Genomic DNA, 23,589 nt, shown 5'->3' on the forward strand with positions numbered 1-23,589 from the left:
TTTGAAACGCCATAGAGAGTTATATGTTTAAGTTTCACAGTTTAAAAAAAAAATCACAACACAGGACAGGACAACTACAATTATTTTAAAACAAAGAACAACAAATTGAGATGAACAAATCCTCAAAATGTTTTGGGGTACCAAATAGGATTCAAAGCAGGGGGGAAAAATCTTTTTTAATTAAACAAATATCCATTTGTAATGAAATATAGGGAAAAGAAACCTGTTTGCTAGAATTTTTCCTTTTAAAGCAAATACTTTTTACTAAAGAACGAGATAGGTAAATGTAAAATTTGACAAATACCATTTAGTTCCTAAAAGGTTGAGAACTTAAAATCAATTTCATTTAAAAACTTAACAGCAAGCACTCTGCAGCCATTTAGAAAATGAGTAACTTTTGGCACCCTAGCCAAAAGTCTGTCATTCAAGTCTGTCATTTAAGCATGAAAGAGTAACAAATGTGGCTTTGGTACTCACATTCGCTATATCATCCAGACTGTTGAATATGTACTTTCTGGCTTCTTTAGATTTCATTCCAGTCTCTGCCTCATGCTCTTCCAAAGTCTTATTGTATATATCAAAGAGGAGAAAAGAATATATTATTATCCACTAAATATACATTTTTATTTCTTTAATCCTGGCACATTTACTCTAATATATTGAATATTCCAAGGCAAATAGTAGTTTCAAAAGAGTAACTATCAAAAAATGTATTTTTTTAAAAAAAGTACACCAAAAAATGAGAAGTGCTTGGTTCAGGCCACAAAAAACATTACATATATGACAAACTCCTTAACAAAATAACTAATTATCAAGAAGTTAAACACTGAAAATTGACTGATCCCTCAAAGATCCTAGCATACTTGGGGTATGTAGTAAGAGGTTAGATTCAGTCCCTGTCCTACAAAACTTAGTGATATAGAACTAAATATAGAAGATAAACATAACACAAATGTAGTTATATATATATAAGTTTAAAAAAATTGAGATGCATTAATAATTATGTTGTCAGATTAGAGAATGAGCTAAATTATTCTGAGAGGGCCTTTAAAAAAAAGGCTCAAAAATGCAAATTCAAAAGAAGGAAGAAATGCAATAAAATAAAATTAGAAATGGAAGGTATTGCTCATGTATATGAGGCATCTTAGAAAACTGTTTTCAAAATATTATCTTTTTTAATGAATTACCTTTAATCTCCAACCAGAATGAGTCATATCTGTTTCTTTGCAAAAAAATCTTGTGGATTTTGTACCCACATTCAACAACTGTTCTCCTGGTAAACCTTGAGTCTGAGAAATGTATCGAATCTGAAAAATAATTTACAAAAACAGTTTATTCTTTCATGTATGTCACTAGGCTAGATATTAGGTAAGGAATGAAAAGATATTAGACCCTCAGAAATTCATGGTCTAGCAAAGAACAATATACAGAAACAATTATAATGCAGTGTTAACAAATATCATAGTAAATTTCTGCTTAATGGAAAAACAGAGAGCATACTTAAATTAATTGTAGTCAGATAAAGTTCCAGAAGAGGTGATATTCAAGTTGGGTCTTAAAGAACAAATAGGAGTTAGTGCTGGAAGGGTAGGAAAAACCTGACTATGCTAAAGTTATAAAAAATAATAATAATATATACACACACACATATTTTACATATATATATATATATATATATATATATATATATATATATGGAAAATCAACAGAGAATACCCACACATTCAAAGACTAGAAATAGAGGTTCACTAAGGGAGAAATGGCAAAAGATGAAACTGAACTAGCAGGCAAAGGGCATTATCAGCAAACTGAGAAGTTTAGATTATGTCCCAAGAGATAATAATGAGAAACTATTGGAGAAGTTTAAACAGGAAATTAACAACTTATATTTTTAAAGCAATGTCTGAGAATGAATGAGGGGATCAGGCCAGAGGAGAAATGAAAGAAATCTGAATTGAGAAACTAAGTGGGAACAGAGAGGAAGGAGTAGATTCAAAAGAGATTTATTAATGAGTTGGTAAAGATTGGGTGAATTACTACTGTGGGAGTTTGGAGGGGACACTGCTATGAGACAATGACATATACGTAGTTGTTTCTGTAGAGGAAGAGACATGGATATAAGTGACCTCTCCCAAGGAGGATACTAAAAACCTCCAGCCTCAGGGACTCTGTACTTAATATTTCTCCTGTCTGGAATATTCTTCCCCCAGATACCTGTATGGCTCTCTTCCTTCCTTCAGCTCTCTGTTCAAATGTCACTTTATTCTTGAGGCCTTCCATTACCCACCAACAAATAAAAGCAAGCTCTGTCCTTCTCAGTACTATCCCATTCTCCTGGCTTTTCATTATCTCATGGTCTGTGCATTTACTGTCCATTTTCTTACCCCACTCTCCATAGAATCTAAGTTCCATGAAGGGAAGGACTTTGTCTTCTTTGCTTACATATCCCCAGCACCCATGAAATGCTTGGTATACAGCAGGCTATCAAATATGGTTTCTCCCACTTAATGACTAGAAAACATAGGGAATAAAACAGAGGCTTAGAAAAGGGAGAGCTCTCTGGAGGCTAAAACTGTCTTTCTATCCTTCCTTCTTATGAAAACTCGACTCCTTTAACCTATATTTAAGAAAAATGAAAGGACTTTTTTTCTTTTAACTTCAAGGACCCTTCCTTGGTCAATTAGTCCAGCGGTCCCCAACCTTTCTGGCACGAGGGACCAGTTTTATGAAAGACAGTTCTTCCATGGCCGGGTGGTGAGGGTGGGAGGCAGAGCTCAGGGAGTGAGGCAAGTGACAGGGAGTGACTGTAAATATAGATGAAGCTTCCCTCCTCAGTGCCACTCACCTCCTACTGTGTGCAGCTGTCCCCCTTCCCCTTCCCAAGTTTCACGGAAGACATTTGAGGGGGGAGGTGTGGACTGCAGCTGGGTCCCTAACAGGCCACAGACCAATAGGGGGTTGGGGACCACAGAATTGGTTCATCCTCTCGGGCACATTCTATTTCTTCCTCTCTATGAGCTCTCTCCCCACTGACTACAAAAAATGTTCAATATCTTCTATCCACAAAAACAAATAACAAAAAAGGGAAAACAAAACCAAACCTCCCTTAACTACTTAACTCCCTATTTTCTTGGTTAAGAGCCTTAAAATAGCAGCCTATATTATTTCACGTCCCATTCACACCTCAACATACTACATTCTGAACTTTACTCTTACCACCCTCATGATATGGTACTAAGATAAGTAATGGTCTGTTAATAATGGATTCATTTAATAGTCACACATAAATCCTTATCTTACTTTGATACTAATAGCTACCACCTTTTAACATAAAAACTCTGCTTGTTCCTTTTCCATGACACCATTATTTCCTGGTTCTCAGACACTCTTTAACTGCTTTCCTGTTTGTTCTTTAATATCACACTGCTTTCCAGAATGTTGTTTTCTTTTTTCCCTTTACAAGTCCCAGGTGCCCATGCTTTTATATCTAAATTTCTATCTAAATCTTTGGCTCTGAAGCTCCAGACCCAACTGCTTACTGGAACTCTCCACCTGGTTGGCCTTTAGGTACCTCAAACTGGACATGTACTGAACTGATTTTTTCCCAAAATATGCTAATCTCTATGTATTTCCTCCTCTGATTGGTAGCAATACCATCCACCCAAATCAGAAACCTTAAATTTATGCCAGACCAAGTATCTCTCCCTCATCACCCTCCCCCCAACATCCAAAAGCCTAATAATTCTACCTCATTAACATTTTTGTAATTGTCCCTTCCTCTCCATCCCTGGTCTGGAGGGATGACATTTCAAGTCTTCTTCAATTCTTACACAATTTTTTTTTTTTTTTTTTTTTTTTTTTTGAGACAGAGTCTCACTTTGTTGTCCAGGCTAGAGTGAGTGCCGTGGCGTCAGCCTAGCTCACAGCAACCTCAAACTCCTGGGCTTGAGTGATCCTTCTGCCTCAGCCTCCCGAGTAGCTGGGACTACAGGCATGCGCCACCATGCCCGGCTAATTTTTTTTATATATATATCAGTTGGCCAATTAATTTCTTTCTATTTATAGTAGAGACGGGGTCTCGCTCTTGCTCAGGCTGGTTTTGAACTCCTGACCTTGAGCAATCCGCCCGCCTCGGCCTCCCAAGAGCTAGGATTACAGGCGTGAGCCACAGCGCCCGGCCTAATTCTTACACAATTTTACAAGCCCCATAATTACTCTACCTGGCTCCAGTCTCCCCTAATGCCCTCATCCACTCGATTCATTTTTCACACTGTTACCAGACATTTTGGCAAAATGTAAATCTGTTGCTCCCCTGTATAAAACTTCTTAATAACCCTTTACTGCCTAAACTTTGCATAGGCCAGTTTCTCTTTCCTATATTGCTCTCTAACTCCTACTTATCCAATGTACCTATTCTCCCCCTTCACCAAATCCACATGACAAACTTTTACTATGTCTTCTTCAAGACCCAGTTTGAGAATCTTCTCTATAAAGCCATCCCTGACAATGCCAAGCAGAAGTAACTATTCTCCTGGGTGCTACCATCACATCTAGAACATAACAATTTTAATGCATTTATAACACTATTTTACACTTTTTTATATGTCTGTTTTCCCTACTAGATTTTGAGCCTCCTGACAAGTCTGTTTTATTCACATTTGTATCTTCAATTTTATATGAAATGACAATTAAAATCTCAACCTTACAAATTAGCTTCATTTCATTAAAGTGCTACCCCTTCCCCCACCCCCTTACCCTCAGAGTAGCTAAAATCCATATTTTAAGGAAACAGAAAATGGAAGGAAAAAAGTATTGAGTCTGGTACCTCAATGTAGCATCAAATAGAAAAGCTATTGACAATTTGATTTCAACAAACATACCCAAAGCAACTATTATGTGCTGGATGCTAAAGATATGCAGATGAATAAAACATGTTGCCAATCTTCAAAAACATGTAATTCAGTGGAATAGATAAATATTTAAGCACATAATTTGCAATTAAGTTAGTAAGTGCCACTGTGAAGCAGAAAACAAAATGCTAAAAGACCACAAGAGAGTAGAGCAATTAATGTACCTGAGGAGTTAGGATGGCACTGCAAAACAAAACAAAACAAAACTGGCAGGCAAAGTTCTTAGAGTTTATTTTGGCCCTGAGTTTATAACTGGTCATAATGCCTGCCCGGTATTTTTTTTTTTTTTTTTTTTTAAGAGAGACAGAGTCTTACTCTGTTACCCAGGCTAGAATGCAGTAGCATCATCATAGCTCACTGCAACCTCCAACTCCTAGGCTCAAGCGATCCTCCTGCCTCAGCCTCCCAAGAAGCTGGGACTACAGGCACATACCACTGCACCTGGCTAATTTTTCTATTTTCAGTAGAGACAGGTCTCACTCTTGCTCAGGCTGGTTTCAAGCTCCTTAGTTCAAGCGATCCTCTTGCCTTGGCCTTCCAGAGTGCTAGAATTACAGTGTGAGCCACTGTGTCTAACCCCTGCTTGGTCTTTTAAGAGAAAATGCTTCACCTATAACCCCTAATATATTAATACATTTGCCTCCTCCATCTCTAGTGGATAAAGAGTGGGGACCTAACTCGTAAGCAATTTATTTATAAATTGGCCCTGTGAAATCAACTAGAAATAAGCCAAGCAAATCAGATTTACAATGTCATAAATATGAACGAAGAAATACCAATTATTGTTGAGGGATGAGCTGAAGGGCAATAGGTAGAGCTGTGCAGACAAAGGCCCTTTTAACTCTTCCTGCATATTGCCTTGGGACAATCAATATCCACAGGGTAGTATAGAAGTGGTCCACTGTTACTAGCTTCTGGATTCAGACTGCCTGTGTTCAGATTCTTGGGTAAGTTATCGAACTTCTCTTGGAGAGCAGGTGAGTCACACTGATGGTCCAGTACCAGAGTGAAGTTCTACCAATATCAGTTAATTCCTCTAGTGTTGCCTTAATTCCAAAAGCAACTTCAATTCCACATTTCACAAATAAAATTCAGTCATATTACAGTTCTATTCTTTCCTTTTTTTTAATTTTTTTTTTTTTTTTGGCAGGGAGACCAGGTTGAGGAGTGAGACTGGGCTGGCACCACGAGGGCAAGTCAGGCAGAGATCAGGGGCCCAGGAGAGGAGTGAGGTCAGCCAGGAGCATGGTGGGCACCAAGGTCTGCCATCCAGCCTGCACCATTGTTGGATTTTTTGTGATAGTCCACACATACAAATATTTATTGGGCAAGCTTGAGTAGGTCTCTTTGAAATACAAATGGCCTGACAAAAATAGAACTATTTTTGTTCTATTTTTCTTTTGATTTTTCTTTTTCTTTTGAGACAAGGCCTTGCTGTTGCCCAGGCTAGGGTACAAGAGTGTCATCATAGTTCACTGCAACCTCAAATTCCTGAGCTCAAGTGATCCTCCAGCCTCAGCCTTCAGATTAGCTGGGACTAGAGGCGCACGCCATCGCACTCAGGCTAATTTTTTCCCTCTGGAGTTGAAATAGTGAACTTTATTTTTCTTACATAATACTTGTAATTACCAAATATAATTTGAATATAAGTTCAGACATTTTGTTGTCTGGAAAAGATTCTTATCTTAACTCCAACAAACATTTTGAGGAACAATCCACATTTACCAAGTAAATATTGTCCATCCATCCATAAAAATATTATTTAATTCCCTAGAACACTTTTGACATTTCCCTGGTAAACATAAGTCTTGTAAATAGAACACTAAAATAAGATAGTTTATCTACAATTAAGACAGGAAGAGATCCAAGTACAGTATCAATTGTAGTGGGGCCTTCTCTAAATACACACAGGTATATGTGAATGGAAATGAAATGCACACATAAAAAAATATGATACATGGTAAATTCTCAACATGGTAAGTGCCTAGTTACAGAATCTAAAATTCAAAGAGGAAATTGTGTTGGAAAGGCTTTAAAAGACAATGATATGGCCAGGCTTAGTGGCTCAGCCTATAATCCTAGCACTTTAGGAGGCCAAAGTGGGAGGATCACTTGAGGTCAGGAGTTGTTAGAGACCAACCTGAGTAACATAGCAAGCACCTGTTTCTACAGAAAGAAAAACAAAAAAGAAGAAAAACTAGCTGGGCATGGTGGCTTGTGTCTGTAGAGCCAGCTACTCAGGAGGCCAAGGCAAGAGGATCCTTTGAGCCTAGGAGTTTGAGGTTGCAGTGAGCTATGATGATGCTACTGTTCTCATGCCCAGGCAACAGAGCAAGACCCTGCTTCCCCCTCCACCCCTGCCCAAACAAGACAATGATAAAGATGATTAAAGGGCTAGAATATAAACCCTATAATGAAGAATTAAAATAATTTGGATATTCTTTTCCTGGTGACTCAAATTTGGCTTTTAAGAATATAGTTCTGTAATAACTCTTTTTCATCTACTTTGTAAACAGAAAAAAAATCTATATTGTTCTAGAAGGTTAAATAAAGATTAGACATAAGATATATCAATAATAAAGTTATAATATATTTTATAAGAAATCATTAATTTTAGTAAATGTTCCATATATATCTGAGAAGCATGTATTCTGCAGTTTGGGTACAGTGTTAAACAGTGCGCTAAATCTGTGTCATTAGCTAAACTTGGTTAATTATGCATTCAAATCTTCTATAATCTTACTGAATTTTTTCCAACCGTTCTATCCATTACTAAAATATGCTAAAATCTCTAATTATGATTGTGGGTTTGTCTGTTTCTCATTTTGGTTCTATCAATTTTAGATTTATATTATTTTGACACTATTACTAGAAGTTTAAAATACAGAATTGTGTGCTCATGTTAAACTGAATTTTCCAAATTGACTGGGCTTCCTCTCTTTATAAATAATACTAATACATTTATAATACAAAAGCATTCCTGTTGTTGAAGGCAATGTTATCAATAAAAGAAAAATGGAAAGAATGTCTTATACAAGATAAACTCTGAGATATATATTTGTATAAAATATTACCATAAGACAAAACAATAAACTAGCATAGGTTGCTGGCTCCTTTCCTAGAACCCAATCCCGGGAATAGGACACCAACAGAGGTAGACTGTGAACACCTTCAAGTTACAGCAGATTGGCAGCTGTACAATAGGAGGGTGGTTCAGAAGAGGGCCAGTGCCAGAGAAAGGAGACAGATTAGGGCAGGGTTTACTTGGGCCCTTTTAACTCTTCTCCCATAGTGACTGGGGACTATCAATATCCATGGGCTAGTGCAGAGGTAGTCCACTGTTAATAGCTTCTGGATTCAGACTGCCTGTGTTCAGAGTCTTAGGCAAGTTATTTAACATCCTTGAACCCTACTTTCCTCATCTATAAAAGACAGGCAATAGCAGTATGTATGTATCTCATAGGATCATTGTGAGCATTAAATGAGTTAATGTAAAGTGTTTGAATAGTTCTGGCACACAAATGAACTCAGTAAGTATTAATTACTTAATATTACTATTGCCTACTGCACTACCATTATAAGGCAAAAAAGAAAAATTTTTTAAAAGTACCAATCCCCCAATTGGGGTGACTAAGTATATCTAGGCAGCTGATTACTGAACTAAGGAAGAGATAATAAAAAAATGCATACCCTACTGGTGGCCCTTTTACATCCTAAATTAAGCGATCATAATGCAGGGAGATAGGGGGAAATCTAGGAAAATCAAACACATTAATAAGTTCTAAAAAACTTATGTGAACATTTTAATGGATGCAAAAAAAACCCCTGAAAGTCCCAATCCAAGTTAGATTTTAAAAACAAAAACCTTAGAAAATTAAGAATAGAGGGGAGCTCCCTTATCTTGAAAATGGACATTTATCAAAGCCTAGCAAACATCACACTTGAAAATGAGTATATAAAGTCTAAGTAAGATTGGAACCAAAACAAGGATGTCCACATTATCACTATTTAGATTCGTTTATTTTGGAAAATAACTATATTAAAACACTGAATTAATACTGTGCAACTATTGATGTTATATGTTAATGGCTTTTTAAACACTCTTTGGAATTAAAGTAATTTACATTCTGATAATTTTGTTTTGTTTTGTTTTACCTTGAGACAGCATCTCACTCTGACAACAGCGTCACCCAGGCTGGAATGCAGTGGCACAATGATATCTCACAGCAACCTCAAACTCCTGGGCTCAAGCAATCCTCCTGCCTCAATCTCCCGAGTAGCTGGGTCTACAGGTACTCACCACCATGCCTGACTAATTTTCTATTTTTTGTAGAGATGAGGTCTTGCTCAGGCTGGTCTCAAACTCCTGACCTCAAGCAATCCTCCTGCCTCAGCCTCCTAGAGTGCTAAGATTATAGGCATGAGCCACTGTGCCCAGCCTGAAAATATTATTAATCTAGATCAAACAAGACCTTTTCTATAGTTTTGTTTTTAAACCATTTATTATAGTCTACGACCATACAACCCTGAACGTGCTTGATCTCATCTGACCTTAGAAGCTAAACCATTTACTATAGATTTTAGAAAAATTGGGTTTTGGTCAGAGCTTTATTTTTAACATTACTATTGTGACTTCTAACAAGCCAATCATTTTTCTGGGCTTCAGTTTTCTCCTTTATAAAATGGAGGGAGGGCGGGTGTGGTGGCTCATGCCTGTAATCCTAGCACTCTGGGAGGCCAAGGTGGGAGGATAGCTCAAGGTCAGGAGTTCGAGACTAGCCTGAGCAAGAGTGAGACCCCCGTCTCTGCCAAAATGAGAAAGAAATTAGCCAGACAACTAAAAATATATAGGAAAAATTAGCCGGCCATTGTGGCGCATGCCTGTAGTCCCAGCTACTCGGGAGGCTGAGGCAGAAGGATCGCTTAAGCGCAGGAGTTTGAGGTTGCTGTGAGCTAGGCTGACGCCATGGCACTCTAGCCCAGGCAACAGAGTGAGACTCTGTCTAAAAAAATAAATAGTCCGGGCGCAGTAGCTCAACGCCTGTAATCCTAGCACTCTGGGAGGCCGAGAAGGGCGGATTGCTCAAGGTCAGGAGTTCGAAACCAGCCTGAGCAAGAGCGAGACCCCGTCTCTACTATAAACAGAAAGAAATTAATTGGCCAACTAATATATATAGAAAAAATTAGCCAGGCATGGTGGTGCATGCCTGTAGTCCCAGCTACTAGGGAGGCTGAGGCAGAAGGATTCCTTGAGCCCAGGAGTTTGAGGTTGCTGTGAGCTAGGCTGACGATACGGCACTCACTCTAGCCTGGGCAACAAAGTGAGACCCTGTCTCAAAAACAAAACAAAACAAAACTAACTAACTAAATAAATAAATAAAAATGTAAAAATAAAATGGGAGGGAACAGTAATTAGATAATCTCCAGGGTCCTTTCCGTTCTTGGACATCTGTTGTCTAAAACTAGAATTATAAAATCCAAATCCAACGTGTAATAGCAAATCAACTTGAAATTGCCACTAGATGGTGTCCCGCTCTAAGGTACATAAATTATAATCTGCAAAGCCAAGGGTATATTTCTAACATTTGACTGGTGCCTTAGTACTTCAGCAGCTAAGGGCTTATGAGACTCTCAGATTAGATTACACACTCTTTCAGAGCTAGCAATAGTCTAGCTAACTTGTATCCAAGTTAGCAGTTGGATAAAAAGCTGAAGGAAGCCAAAATATATGGAAGATTTCACGGAAACTATATTTTAAGAGGTATTCTGAACATGAAGGAGGGAAGATAGAGAATATAGAAAACTTGACTTAAAAGAGGAGGTTCAAGGCCGGGCGTGGTGGCTCACGCCTATAATCCTAGCACTTTGGGAGGCCGAGGCGGCGGATTGCTCAAGGTCAGGAGTTCAAAACCAGCCTGAGCGAGACCCCGTCTCTACCAAAAATAGAAAGAAATTAATTGACCAACTAAAAATATATATACAAAAAAATTAGCCGGGCATGGTGGCGCATGCCTGTAGTCCCAGCTACTTGGGAGGCTGAGGCAGTAGGATCGCTGAGCCCTGAGATTGAGGTTGCTGTGAGCCAGGCGGACGCCACGGCACTCACTCTAGCCTGGGCAACAAAGTGAGACTCTGTCTCCAAAAAAAAAAAAAAGAGGAGGTTCATGGGTAGAAAGTCATTGGAAAATAAGAGATTAAAGTCAATGAGCCTAGAGTTTTCAGTACAGTAATATGCTGCACAGGCTTGTAGCCTAGGAGCAATAGGTTATACGACATAGCCTACATCTGTAGTAAGCTATACATACCACCTAGGTCTGTGTAAGTACACTCTATGATGGTCATGTTATGGTGAAATCACCTGATGACACATTTCTCAGAAAGTATCCCCATTGTTAAGTGATGCATGCCTATATATACACATATCTTCCTGATATGTATTTATATTTATATATTATGACTTTAGGAAATAGTGCTGTGAGGAAATATAAACCAAGGTAAGGAGAGTTGGTAATATCCATCATCTGTGCCACCCACTTTCAATACAATACTTTATATTCTGATTCAACTTTTAATCAGTGACTGTTTTGTAAGAGTTTTAAGAGAGGGATGTACTATCTTGGTATTCTCCACAATGTCTGGCTCAGGTCTTGCAACAAATGTTCAATAAGTATTTGCTGAATTTCCTCAGTTAAATGATATCCATTTGCTGGCATCATGGAGAGGAATTTCTACCTGATACTGACTAATGGGCTGGCTTGGATCCCACATAAAAACAAGAAGCTTTGGGAATGGTTTGCAGCTGTCATATAATGACAGATGCTATTTTACATAACAGAAATTTTGTTTTGAAATATGCATATATTTCATAGATTTTCTCCATTTTATAGAACAGTCCTGAATCTACATTTTTTCTTTTTTTCAAAATAAAGTTTATAACTATGTTAAAAATAAATAAAGTCAATGGTAACATCTAATTTAACAATATTAAATGACTTTTAGAGTTATCTAAGGAATATTTAAGTCACTCAAACTAATTACCTCTCTTATTCTTTTTAATATAGAAAACTGCCCTGAAAAATCAGAATAAAGGTACAACATATATGATCGTTATGTGTGATTTAAAATGTTCTATTTTCTATTATCTTCTTGCTTAAAAGTTAAATATATCATCTAAATAAAAATTACATTTATCCACTATAAGCCAATAGAATGACAAAATTGATGTAACCACTTTATTGATTTTGACTGAAATTTTCTATTAAAATGAGTTGAGTATGTATCTCTCCAATAAGGGAGACACAGAATAATGAGTAAGATGGTAATTTCTTAATACCAAATTTTTAATACCAAAAGAGAACCTTGTTATTAAAAATCAAGACAATAACAAACAATATTATTTAATAGTTTAGAGAGGCTAATGAACATATCTGAAAACTATCATGAAAAATGTGTTTAATGAGGTAATTTACTGGATTCTACTGAGAATCATTAAACAGTGCTAAAAGTGACTTTCAGCACCATTCAAAAACAGCTGAAAAGACTGAAGAGGGTTCAAGTGACTGAGGTACTTAGCACCAATAATGGCTGTTGGTTTTAAGACCAAAAGTTATAATACCTTTTAAGGAGCTTTTATTCCTTGGGCGGGGCTGACATTTCATACACCCTCAAAGTTTATAACCCAACCAAAGCCCAATTAATTAAATGGACACACTCCAGATCTTTGCATGTCCACAGTATAAAATGAGACCAAAAATTCTCCCAAGAATTTTACAAAACTGGTTCTGAGAGCCTTTAGATTATAACTGTGTTTATGAAAATTTACTTCACCATTATGAAAGTTTTCAAAAGTACTAATTTTGAGATTTTGAACTTAAAAGTCTGTAAGATCCCCAGTTTTGCCACTTTATGTTTAAAAGATTTGTACATGTATTTTATACCTGGGGCCATGCATTCCTTTTAGTCTCTGACTACAGTTTACTTTCTACCAACTCTACTAGATTATCATGATAGTTCTGTTTGTTACCTGATCATATTCCAAGGCTCCTGGGTAGAGCGGCCATCCAAGGAATAGTTCCGCGATCACACATCCCAATGACCACATATCTATGGCTTCACAAAATGGCAACCCCAATATAATTTCTGGAGCTCTGAAATTAAAAAAAAAAAAAAATCAGAGTGGTTTTTCTTTAAAATTACCTAATTTTATCTGTCATTCTAATAAAAGTTAGTAAAATGACACAGTGATCACCCTGTATTTATAGTAACTCTTCACTATTTCAAAACTCTTTGAAACTTAGCCATAATCCTGAAATGATCTGAAAAAGGTGCTATGAGTACAACATTGCTAGGATGAAGACTCTTCGTAGTAATCCTTTCCCCTTATAGAGTTTTATTACCATAACATTTTTTTAAAAAAAGAAAAAAAAATCTTGTTTTTGAGACTATAGCAGGTTAGGAATAACACACTGGAAAGAGAGCTGGCAAACTATTAAAAATATGCACTATAACATCAACAGAACTGAAAACCAGACATTGAGAGATAAGACCAAAACAAAACAAAACAAAAAACCCCAAAGGCTAAAAGTGAAACTAGACCTAGATATTATTTCAGAATATAATAATAAATATTTACCTAATTGGAACCATTAGTCATCCAAAGAGACAAAACCAAGCTCAATGCATTGTTTCAAAAAGCAGAAGAGTACAGGATACAATAAAACAGTTAAAAACTATTTTAGCACTTAAAGGAGGTTTGGTTATTTAGGAACTATGCTCCATGAAATATATCACTCTCATATAAATTATGTTGCTACTTTACATAGCTTTCCCATGAGAAGATTCACATCCTAAGAGAGGTTCCATGTACAGCTGTGTAATTCCAAAGGAAGTCATATATATCCTAATTATCCTAGAGTTGTGTGTTCATATGTGCATGAGTTTAATTTTTTAAAAATCCCCAATCTTACAGCGAAGTTGCAAGAGTACAAGCATTTTTTTCCTAAACTACTTGAGAATAATTTGCCCAATTACCATACACTTTGTATTCCCTACACATAAGAATATTCTCCTACATATCAAAATCTCTACAAATAAGAATATTCTCCTACATAACAATGACATAATTATCAAAATCAGAAAATGAACACCAATAGATCTCTACCATATAAGGCTCAGACTCCATTCAGGTTTGGCCAATTATACCAATAATGTCCTTTTGGGCAAAAGGATCCAACTCAGAATCATGCATTGTATTTAGGTGTTGTATCTCTTTCAGTCTTTTTCAATATGGAATAGTTCCTTAGTCTTGCCTTGATTTCCATGACCTTTGCATAAGATATTACAGGCTAGTTATTTGTAAAAAAATGTTCCTCAGTATGGGTTTGTCTGCTGTTTCTTTATAATTAGATTCAGGTTATAAATCTTATTGAGAGGGATATCACAGAAGTGATGTTGTTTTCTCATTGTGCCTTATCAGGTGGCACACAATTGATATGCTCGATTACTAATAATCTTCACTTTGATCATTTGATTATTAGGATGTCTGCTAGATTTTTCCACTACTAAGTTCCTCCTTTTCCCTTTCTGAGTATTTTGTGGAATTTCAATTTGAAACTACATAAATAATCCATTCCTTATCAAACTTTTAATGTATTAGTTTATTTACCTGTATGAGTACAGATTAATGGATTCCTGTTTTATAAAGCAATGGGTTATAATCCATCATTATAATTATTTGATTCTAAAATTTTCCCAGAGTTGACCAGTCAGAACTCCCTCAAACTTTTATGTTCTTTTGACTTGTCCCCACCATTCTTTGATTCCTTTTCTTTCTGACACAGCAAGATATTCCAAGCTCATCTTGTTCTTTCCCTGCTCCAGTCCTAGAAGCAGCCATTTCTCTGAGGATCCCTGGTTCTTAGGGTAGAATGGTACTTTGAAACAAAGATTAGGGAGCTATCGGTCGTCATTACTACTAGGATGATTCCCAGATCCTCTCAGTTCATATATTATCTATGGTTAAGCAGAATAAGCCCTCTGCTAATTTCTTAACTGAGACTGCTAGTTTTCACTATCTCCTAAGGCATTCTCAATCTTGGCTGCACTTTACCATCACTCGGTCCTGGCCACACCCTACACCAATTGATTCAGAAACCCTGGGGATGGGACTTAGGAATCAGTATTTTTTAAAGCTCCCAGGATGGTTTCAACATATAGTCAAAGTTGAGAACCAAAGCCCTAGACCCAAGAAGTTAGACCAACTGGAAAACCATCCCATTTCCTCCCCAAAACTCTTCTGACAGAATAAATTCAAAGGACAATGAACAAGCTGTTTTCTACCACAGATTTGGGATCTACCCAGTGAATGTTATACTCCTGGTGATCTCTGTTATAATTAATAGTTAAGATTCAGTAGACCCTTAATCAACCCACAAAAGTTTGTTGAAAACAATTAAGAGATATGGGGACATGCTATGAGGTATAAAAGACCTCTAAAGCATAGTTATTATTAATATATTCAGATATAATCAAGTGGCAAAACATGTTGTAGAAAGAAGAAAAGAAATAAGTTACACTAAGTATTAATCCTATATACTACACTATTGTACAAAAGTAGCTAGAGAAGAGGGAAATCTTATCCCTTTTTGGTCACTATTAAATACCTAGAACCTAGAAAAGAAGATGCACTCAGTAAACATTTCTCAAATAAACCATTCCAACATAGTGGGTCACACAAAGGAAAGCAACAGCATGAAGTCTGTGTTTGGACTAGATCTTGAAGTAGAGAAGTCTAGGCAAAAGAAAAAGACTGGACACGAGTTCATGAAGGGTATATATTAACCTACACTAAAAAGATTCAAAGCAAAAAGGCAGTTTCAAAAGTATAGCATACAAAAGGCATTCACTATTAATGTTTGTCATGTACTAATCTGAATGGTAGAGAAAAATTATTAAAACTAATAGGGCTATCACTGTGTGTATGAAAGCTTTATGATCATTTTGAAATATTTAATATAAAAATTCTTCATAGGATTTGAAATTTGTTAGTGTAGAAATATTCAATATCAATTTGTCAGTGAAAGAGAAGTAACTATTTAAAGAGACTAAAATTATTTGACAATTATTTGTCAATTATTTACATTGACAGTAAGAAATGAGCTCCTGCCAATCAAAGAGCAAAAAATCCCTTCTGCCATTTGCTACCATTTAATGAATGAGCCAAGTTTCTAACTGATGGTGGTATGAATATAGCAATATTTGCAGAAGCAAATTCAAATTTCTCGTTTTAAAATACAAAAGAAGTTTAATTGAAAGTTTCATACAAACTCATTATCTTTTATTGTATGTCAGTTCAGATCCTCTGAGAAGCAAATTGATGTGCCAGAAATTTATTGGGGAAGATGTCTGTGAAGGATGCAGGGGGAGGAGGAAGCAGGAGCAGGTGAGGAGAGCCCCCAGACCCCAGGTAGGTCTGATATCTGCGGAAGGAGAGAGACAAAGGAGGAATTGCGTAGAAGAAACTTGGTCAGCAGTGCAGTTATGAGAAAGTCTTGGTTGGGCCAATATGGAGTTTCTAAGCAAAAATTACCTGTTTGAGGAGCCCACCATCAAGCAAGAATAGCCCAGCTCTAGTGCAGCCATTATGTCTGGTCAAGGGATGGGAGGGTTCCAAAGGAAGCCTCCGCCTGAGCACCACAGTATATCTGAAGGTGCAGTGGCTGGAGGCCCTCAGACAGTCAGCTGCTCCATACAGGAGGCTTCTGTTTTTTTAATTTGTATAAATGTACAGGGTATAAGTATAATTTTGTTACATGCCTAGATTGAATAGTGCTTAAGTCAGGAATTTTAAGGTATCCATCACCTGGAAAACATATATCGTATTCATTAAGTAATTTCTCATCATCTATCCCCTCCTACCCCATATCCTTCCAAGTCTCCATTGTCTAGCATTCCACTCTCTATGTCCATGTGTACACATTATTTAGCTTCCATTTACAAGTGGGAACATGTGGTATTTGTCTTTCTGTGTCTGACTTGTTTCATGTAAGATAATGGCCTCCATTACAGTTCCATCCATGTTGCTGCAAAAGACATGATTTCATTCTTTTCTATGGCTGAACAGTATTCCATGGTGTATACATGCCACATTTTCTTTATCCAACCATCCACTGATGAAGTTGACTCCATATCTTTGCTATTGTGAATAGTGCTACAATAAACATACAAGTGCAGGTTTTTTGTTTTTGTTTTTGTTTGATATAATGATTTCTTTTCCTTTGGGTAGATATCCAGGAGTGACATTGCTGGATTGAATGGTAGTTCTATTTTTAATTCTTTGAGAAATCTCCATACTGTTTCAATACAGGTTATACTAATTTATATTCCCACCAGCAGTGTTTAAGAGTTCCCTTTTCTAGGCCGGGCGCGGTGGCTCACGCCTGTAATCCTAGCACTCTGGGAGGCTGAGGTGGGCGGATTGCTCGAGGTCAGGAGTTCGAAACCAGCCTGAGCGAGACCCCGTCTCTACTAAAAATAAGAAATTAATTGACCAACTAAAAGTATATATACAAAAAAAATTAGCCGGGCATGGTGGTGCATGCCTGTAGTCCCAGCTACTCGGGAGGCTGAGGCAGTAGGATTGCTTGAGCCCAGGAGTTTGAGGTTGCTGTGAGCTAGGCTGACGCCATGGCACTCACTCTAGCCTGGGCAACAAAAGTGAGACTCTGTCTCAAAAAAAAAAAAAAAAAAAAAAAAAAAAAAAAAAAAAAAGAGTTCCCTTTTCTCCACATCCTTGCCAACATCTGTTATTTTTTTTTGTCTTTTTAACAGTAGCCATTCTGACACAAGTGTCAGATGGTATCACACATTGAGTATTTTTTCATGCACCTGTTTAGCCATTTGTATATCTTCTTTTGAAAAATGTCTATTCATTTCTTTTGCCCACTTAACAGGAAGATATGGTATCTGAGTGGCACAATTCCATGCCTGCCATAACTAGCTTTCCAAAAGCTTTTGTATTTCATTTTACAATTCATATTTATCATAAGAAAATACAGCCACATGCACTAGCTAACATCTGTAATCCTAGCACTGTGGGAGGCCAAGGGGAAGTTCTCTTGAGCTGAGGAGTTCACAAGACCAGCCTGAGCAAGAGCAAAACCCCATCTCTACTAAAAATAGAAAAATGAGCTAGGTGTCATGGCACAGTGCCTGTAGTCTCAGCTACTCAGGGGGCTAAAGCAGGAGAATCGGTTGAGTGTAGGTTGCAGTGACCTAGACTGATGCCACTGCACCCCAGCCCGGAAAACAGCAAGAATCTATCTCTAAAACAAACAAATAAAAAAGACTGAGAAGTACAGCCATCCTTCTTGTGATGATACTCCTATACAAGTTATAGCCACACACTTCTCTCTACTTTTGACAGCCATGAGGTACTAGAAAATGCAGCACAAACCTGAAAAATATGAATAAATGGTAAACTCAATAAACATAAACCACTAAAATCTGAACACTCTTCTCTGTGGTAGAGGCAGATGCAGAAGGTGTTTTTAAAATAACAGAAATGTATTGAAATGTAATTCACATACCATAAAATTCAGTCATTTAGGTGGTACAGTTCAATAGCTTTTAGTATATTTACAGAATTGTACATCCCATCACCATAATCAATTTTATAACATTTTCATCACTCCAAAAGAAACTATATTCATTAGAAGTCACGCCCCATTTCTTCCAAATGCACGTATCTCTAAGCTACTAAAAATTCACTTTCTGTCTCCATAGATTTGCTTATTCTGGACATTTCATATGAATGAAATCATATAACATATGGTCTTCTGTGACTGGCTTCTTTCACCTGGCATAATGTTTTCAATGTTCAATCATGTTGTAGCATGTATCAGTACTTCATTCACTTTTATAGCTAAATAATATTCTATTGCATACATTTTATTTATCCATTCATCCGGTGATAGACATGTGGGTTGTTTCAATTTTTTGGTTATTACAAAAAATGAGAAGTTAACCAGGAGAAGCCACATCAGCTAGCTCACCAGGCTACTGACAAGAATATACTCCAGTGCTGAAGAAAGTCAGAGCAGAGAGGGTTTATAAAACCAAGAACAAGTATTGCCTCAAATACAACTGATCAATTCAGGAAGAAAATGTCTTTGATGTAATACATACCCAAGAGGGAAAAGTGGGTACTACTTAAAGGAACTATTGATTTTTCTACTTTGTTCAATGCAATGGCCTTTCTGATTGAACTAATCTTGTACTACTCATTCATTAAACCTCTAGGGCACAGTAAGAATCTCTTGCCCATATCCTGGCAATCCAATATAAAAAAAAAACATGGATCAAGTGTGCAGTTTCCTTTGGGTGAATTTCACAAGAACTTTATGCTATAGTAGTACTAAAAAACTGAGAGTCTATAAAGAAAAGTTCTAGGAAGACAAATATTAGAAGCTGGCAAGGAAGCACTGATTTTAAAAATGAAAATCACCTAAATAGAGCTAGATTTCAAACACTCATAAGCAGACACACAGGTCTCCCAGTAATAGCAAGTAAAATACCTGAGCCTTAGTATTTCCATTTTTAAAATAGGGCTTTACTGACCCTTACATATTCAGAAGATTTCCTAAATAACTAAATAAAAGAATGTGTGTAAAATGCAATGCTTCCATCTAAGGCATCTCAGGCTCACTTACTGAAATACATCACTCTACCATTTCCCACTGTCTCTCATCACCAATATTTCCCACTTATAGGATAATTTCATACTTCCCATCCTGAAAAAGGAAAAAATTCTCAATTACATTCTCCTTCAGCCATCACCCCCCTTTCTCTGTTCCCATTTACCCCAATCCTTCTTGAAAGCACTGTTTATACACGTTGCCTCCCATTTTATCCATCTTGAACTCACTGATTGGGCTTTCATTACCCTATCATTCCAACAAAATAGCATTCGTCAAGGTCACCATCAGCCATTTCATTGCCACATCCTCAATTTACTTGACTTGCAGCATTTAGCACAGCTTATAATGCTCTCCTGCTTTAAGGACTACATGCACTTGAATTCCAGAACTGTTTGTTCTCCTTGGTTCACTAGCATAACCTCAGATTCCTTTGCTAGTTCCATTTTTATCTTCCTATCTTTTAAATTCTGGGGTGCCCTAAAGCTTAGTCTATCTTCTCTATCTGCATTCACTTTCCTTATATGATCTCCTATTCAATCACAGTTTTAAATATCACATCTAATCTTAAGACTGCCAAATGTATATCTCCAACCCAGGCCTCTCTACTAAACTCCAGACTTATATGTATCCAATTGTCTACCCAATGCCTCTTTCTTGAATGTTTATTAGCCATCCCAAACTGAGCATGTTCAAAAAGAATCCCTAATTCCCCCAAACTCACTTCTCCTCCAGGCTTTTCCATCTCAGTAAATGATAATTCTATCCATTTCATTTCTCAGGCCCAAAACCTGTGAGAATCAAGTTTGACTCTCTTTCTCTCACTTCAAAGGTATATCAGCAACTTCCATTGACTCTATCTTCAAAGTCCTGCAGATCCAGAATTTAATCACTCTACCTGTACTGCTACCACCCTAAATCCAAGACAACATCATCTCATCTGGATTACTGCAAGAGCTTCCTCACTGTTCTTGCTTCTGTCTTTATCCTCTACCATCTATTCTCAATCTAGCAGCCTGAGTGATCCATTTAATACACAAACCATACCACTTCATTTCTCTCCTCAAAATCCTGATAGTTTCCTATCTCGGTCGAATTCAAATTCCTCACAGTAGCCTACAAGTTTCAGCCCTTAGCCACATCTGATTATCTCCAAACCATTTGCTTGCTCCAACATAGCCACACTGGCTTCCTTACTGCTCCAAACCATAATTCCTCAAAACCTTTACATTTAAAGATACCTGCCTGGGTTCCAGGCAGAGGAGCAAGATTTGATCCCTTTACTCTTAGTGTTTTGGTTCAAAGGTGATATTATTAGAAAGGTCTCACCACACAAACAGAAGCAAAAACAAAGACCATATGATCCTCTCAATAGATGCAGAAAAAGCATTTGACAAAATTCAACACCCTTTTATGATAAGAACGCTTAACAAAACAGGCACAGATGGGGCTTACCTAAAAATGATACAAGCCATATATGACAAACCCATAGCCAACATCATAACGAATGGGGAAAAACTGAAAGCATTCCCACTTAGAACTATAACAAGGCAAGGTTGCCCACTATCTCCACTTCTATTCAACATAGTGCTGAAGTCCTTGCTATAGCAATCAGACAAGAGAACAGAATTAAGGGCATCCAAATGGGAGCTGAAAAAGATCAATGATATGATATGATATTATATCTAGAAAACCCCAGAGATCAATGAGATGATATGATATCATATCTAGAAAACCCCAAAGATTCAACCATGAGACTCCTTGAATTGTTAAATGATTTCAGTAAAGTCTCAGGAAACAAAATCAATACACACAAATCAGAGGCATTCATATATGCCAATAACAGTCAAAGTGAAAACCAAATCAAAGACTCAATTCCCTTCAAAATAGCAACAAAGAAAATAAAGTACCTAGGAATACATTTAACTTAAGGAGGTAAAAGACTTCTACAGGGAGAACTATGAAACACTGAAGAAGGAAATAGCAGAGGATATAAACAAGTGAAAAACCATACCATGCTCATGAGTTGGCAGAATCAACATTGTTAAAATGTCTATAATACCCAAAGTGATCTACAGAGGCAATGCAATCCATATTAAACTACCATCACCGTTTTTCACAGATATAGAAAAAATAATTTTACACTTCTTATGGAACCAGAGAAGACCCCATATAGCAAAAGCAATCTAGGGAATAAAAACAAAATAGGAGGTATCAATTTACCAGACTTCAAAATATACTACAAGGCTATAGTAATTAAAACAGTTTGGTACTGGCATAAGAACAGGGACAATGACCAGTGGAACAGAATAGAGAACCCAGATATAAAACCATCCTCATATAGCCATCTAATCTTTGAAAAAGCAGACAAAAACATACACTGGGGAAAAGAATCCTTATTCAATAAATGGTGCTGGGAAAATTGGGTACCCACATGTAGAAGACTCATAACTTTCCCCTCTCACAAAAATCAACTCACACTGGGTAACAGACTTAAACCTAAGGTGTGAAACTATTAGAATCCTAGAGGAAAACATTGGAAATACTCTTCTAGACATTGGCCTAGGACAAGAATTTATGAAGAAGACCCCAAAGGCAATCACAGCAACAACAAAAATAAATAAATGGGACCTGATCAAATGTAAAAGCTTCTGCACAGCCAAAGAAACTGTCAGGAGAGCAAACAGACAACCTACAGAATGGGAGAAAATTTTCACAAGCTACACATCCGATAAAGGGCTGATAACTAGAATCTATTTAGAACTCAGGAAAATCAGCAAAGAAAAATCAAACAACCCTATCAAAAAGTCGGCAAAAGACATGAACAGAAACTTTCCAAACGAAGACAGAATAATGGCCAACAAACATAAGAAAAAATGTTCAACATCTCTAATCATCAAGGAAATGCAAATCAAAACCACAATGAGATATCACTTATCTCCAGGGAGAATGGCCTTTATTAACAAGTCCCAGGCCGGGCGCGGTGGCTCAAGCCTGTAATCCTAGCTCTTGGGAGGCCGAGGCGGGCGGATTGCTCAAGGTCAGGAGTTCAAAACCAGCCTGAGCAAGAGCGAGACCCCGTCTCTACTATAAATAGAAAGAACTTAATTGGCCAACTGATATATATATATTAAAAAAAAAAATTAGCCGGGCATGGTGGCGCATGCCTGTAGTCCCAGCTACTCGGGAGGCTGAGGCAGGAGGATCGCTCGAGCCCAGGAGTTTGAGGTTGCTGTGAGCTAGGCTGACGCCACGGCACTCACTTTAGCCTGGACAACAAAGCGAGACTCTGTCTCAAAAAAAAAAAAAAAAAAAAAAAACAAGTCCCAAAACAATATGGCATGGATGTGGAGAGATAGGAACACTCCTACATTGCTGGTGAGACTGTGAATTAGTGCAACCTCTGTGGAAAACAATATGGAGATACCTTAAAGCGATATAAGTGGATCTACCATTTGATCCAGCAATCCCATTACTGGGCATCTACCCAAAAGAACAAAGACACTCTATAAAAAAGACACCTGCACTTGAATGTTTACAGCAGCACAATTCACAACTGCAAAGATGTGGAAACAACCCAAGTGCCCATCAATACATGAGTGGATTAATAAAATGTGGTATATGTATACCACGGAGTACTATTCAGCTATAAGAAACAACAGTGATATAGCATCTCTTGTATTTTCCTGGATAGAGCTGGAACCCATTCTACTAAGTGAAGTATCCCAAGAATGGAAAAATAAGCACCACATGTACTCATCAACAAATTGGTATTAACTGATCAACACCTAAGTGGACATATAGGAATAACATTTATCGGGTGTTGGGCAGGTAGGGGGGTAGAGGAGGAGTTGGATATATACATACATAATGAGTGCAAAGCACACAATCTGGGGGATGGACATGCTTGAAGCTCTGACTCAAAGGGGGGAAGGGCAAGGGCAATATATGTAACCTTAACATTTGTACCCCCATAATATGCTGAA

At 37.2% G+C, this 23,589-nt stretch overlaps 1 protein-coding gene across 6 annotated transcripts in view; it reads right to left on the reverse strand.

Moving 5' to 3' along the window:
• The window catches only part of HIPK3 (homeodomain interacting protein kinase 3), a 114,422-nt gene that overhangs the window by 16,974 nt on the left and 73,859 nt on the right, over positions 1–23,589 (reverse strand). For all 6 annotated transcript variants that reach the window (XM_076002046.1, XM_012739870.3, XM_012739876.3 and 3 more), the window contains exons 3-5: positions 12,934–13,057; positions 1,188–1,307; positions 478–564 (exon numbers count right to left, since the gene is read on the reverse strand). In XM_076002046.1, the coding sequence (XP_075858161.1) occupies positions 478–564; positions 1,188–1,307; positions 12,934–13,057 (331 nt within the window). The remainder of the gene's footprint in view (positions 1–477; positions 565–1,187; positions 1,308–12,933; positions 13,058–23,589) is intronic.

Source organism: Microcebus murinus, chromosome 4 (assembly GCF_040939455.1).
Source record: "Microcebus murinus isolate Inina chromosome 4, M.murinus_Inina_mat1.0, whole genome shotgun sequence".
NCBI classification, from domain to species: Eukaryota; Metazoa; Chordata; class Mammalia; order Primates; family Cheirogaleidae; genus Microcebus; species Microcebus murinus.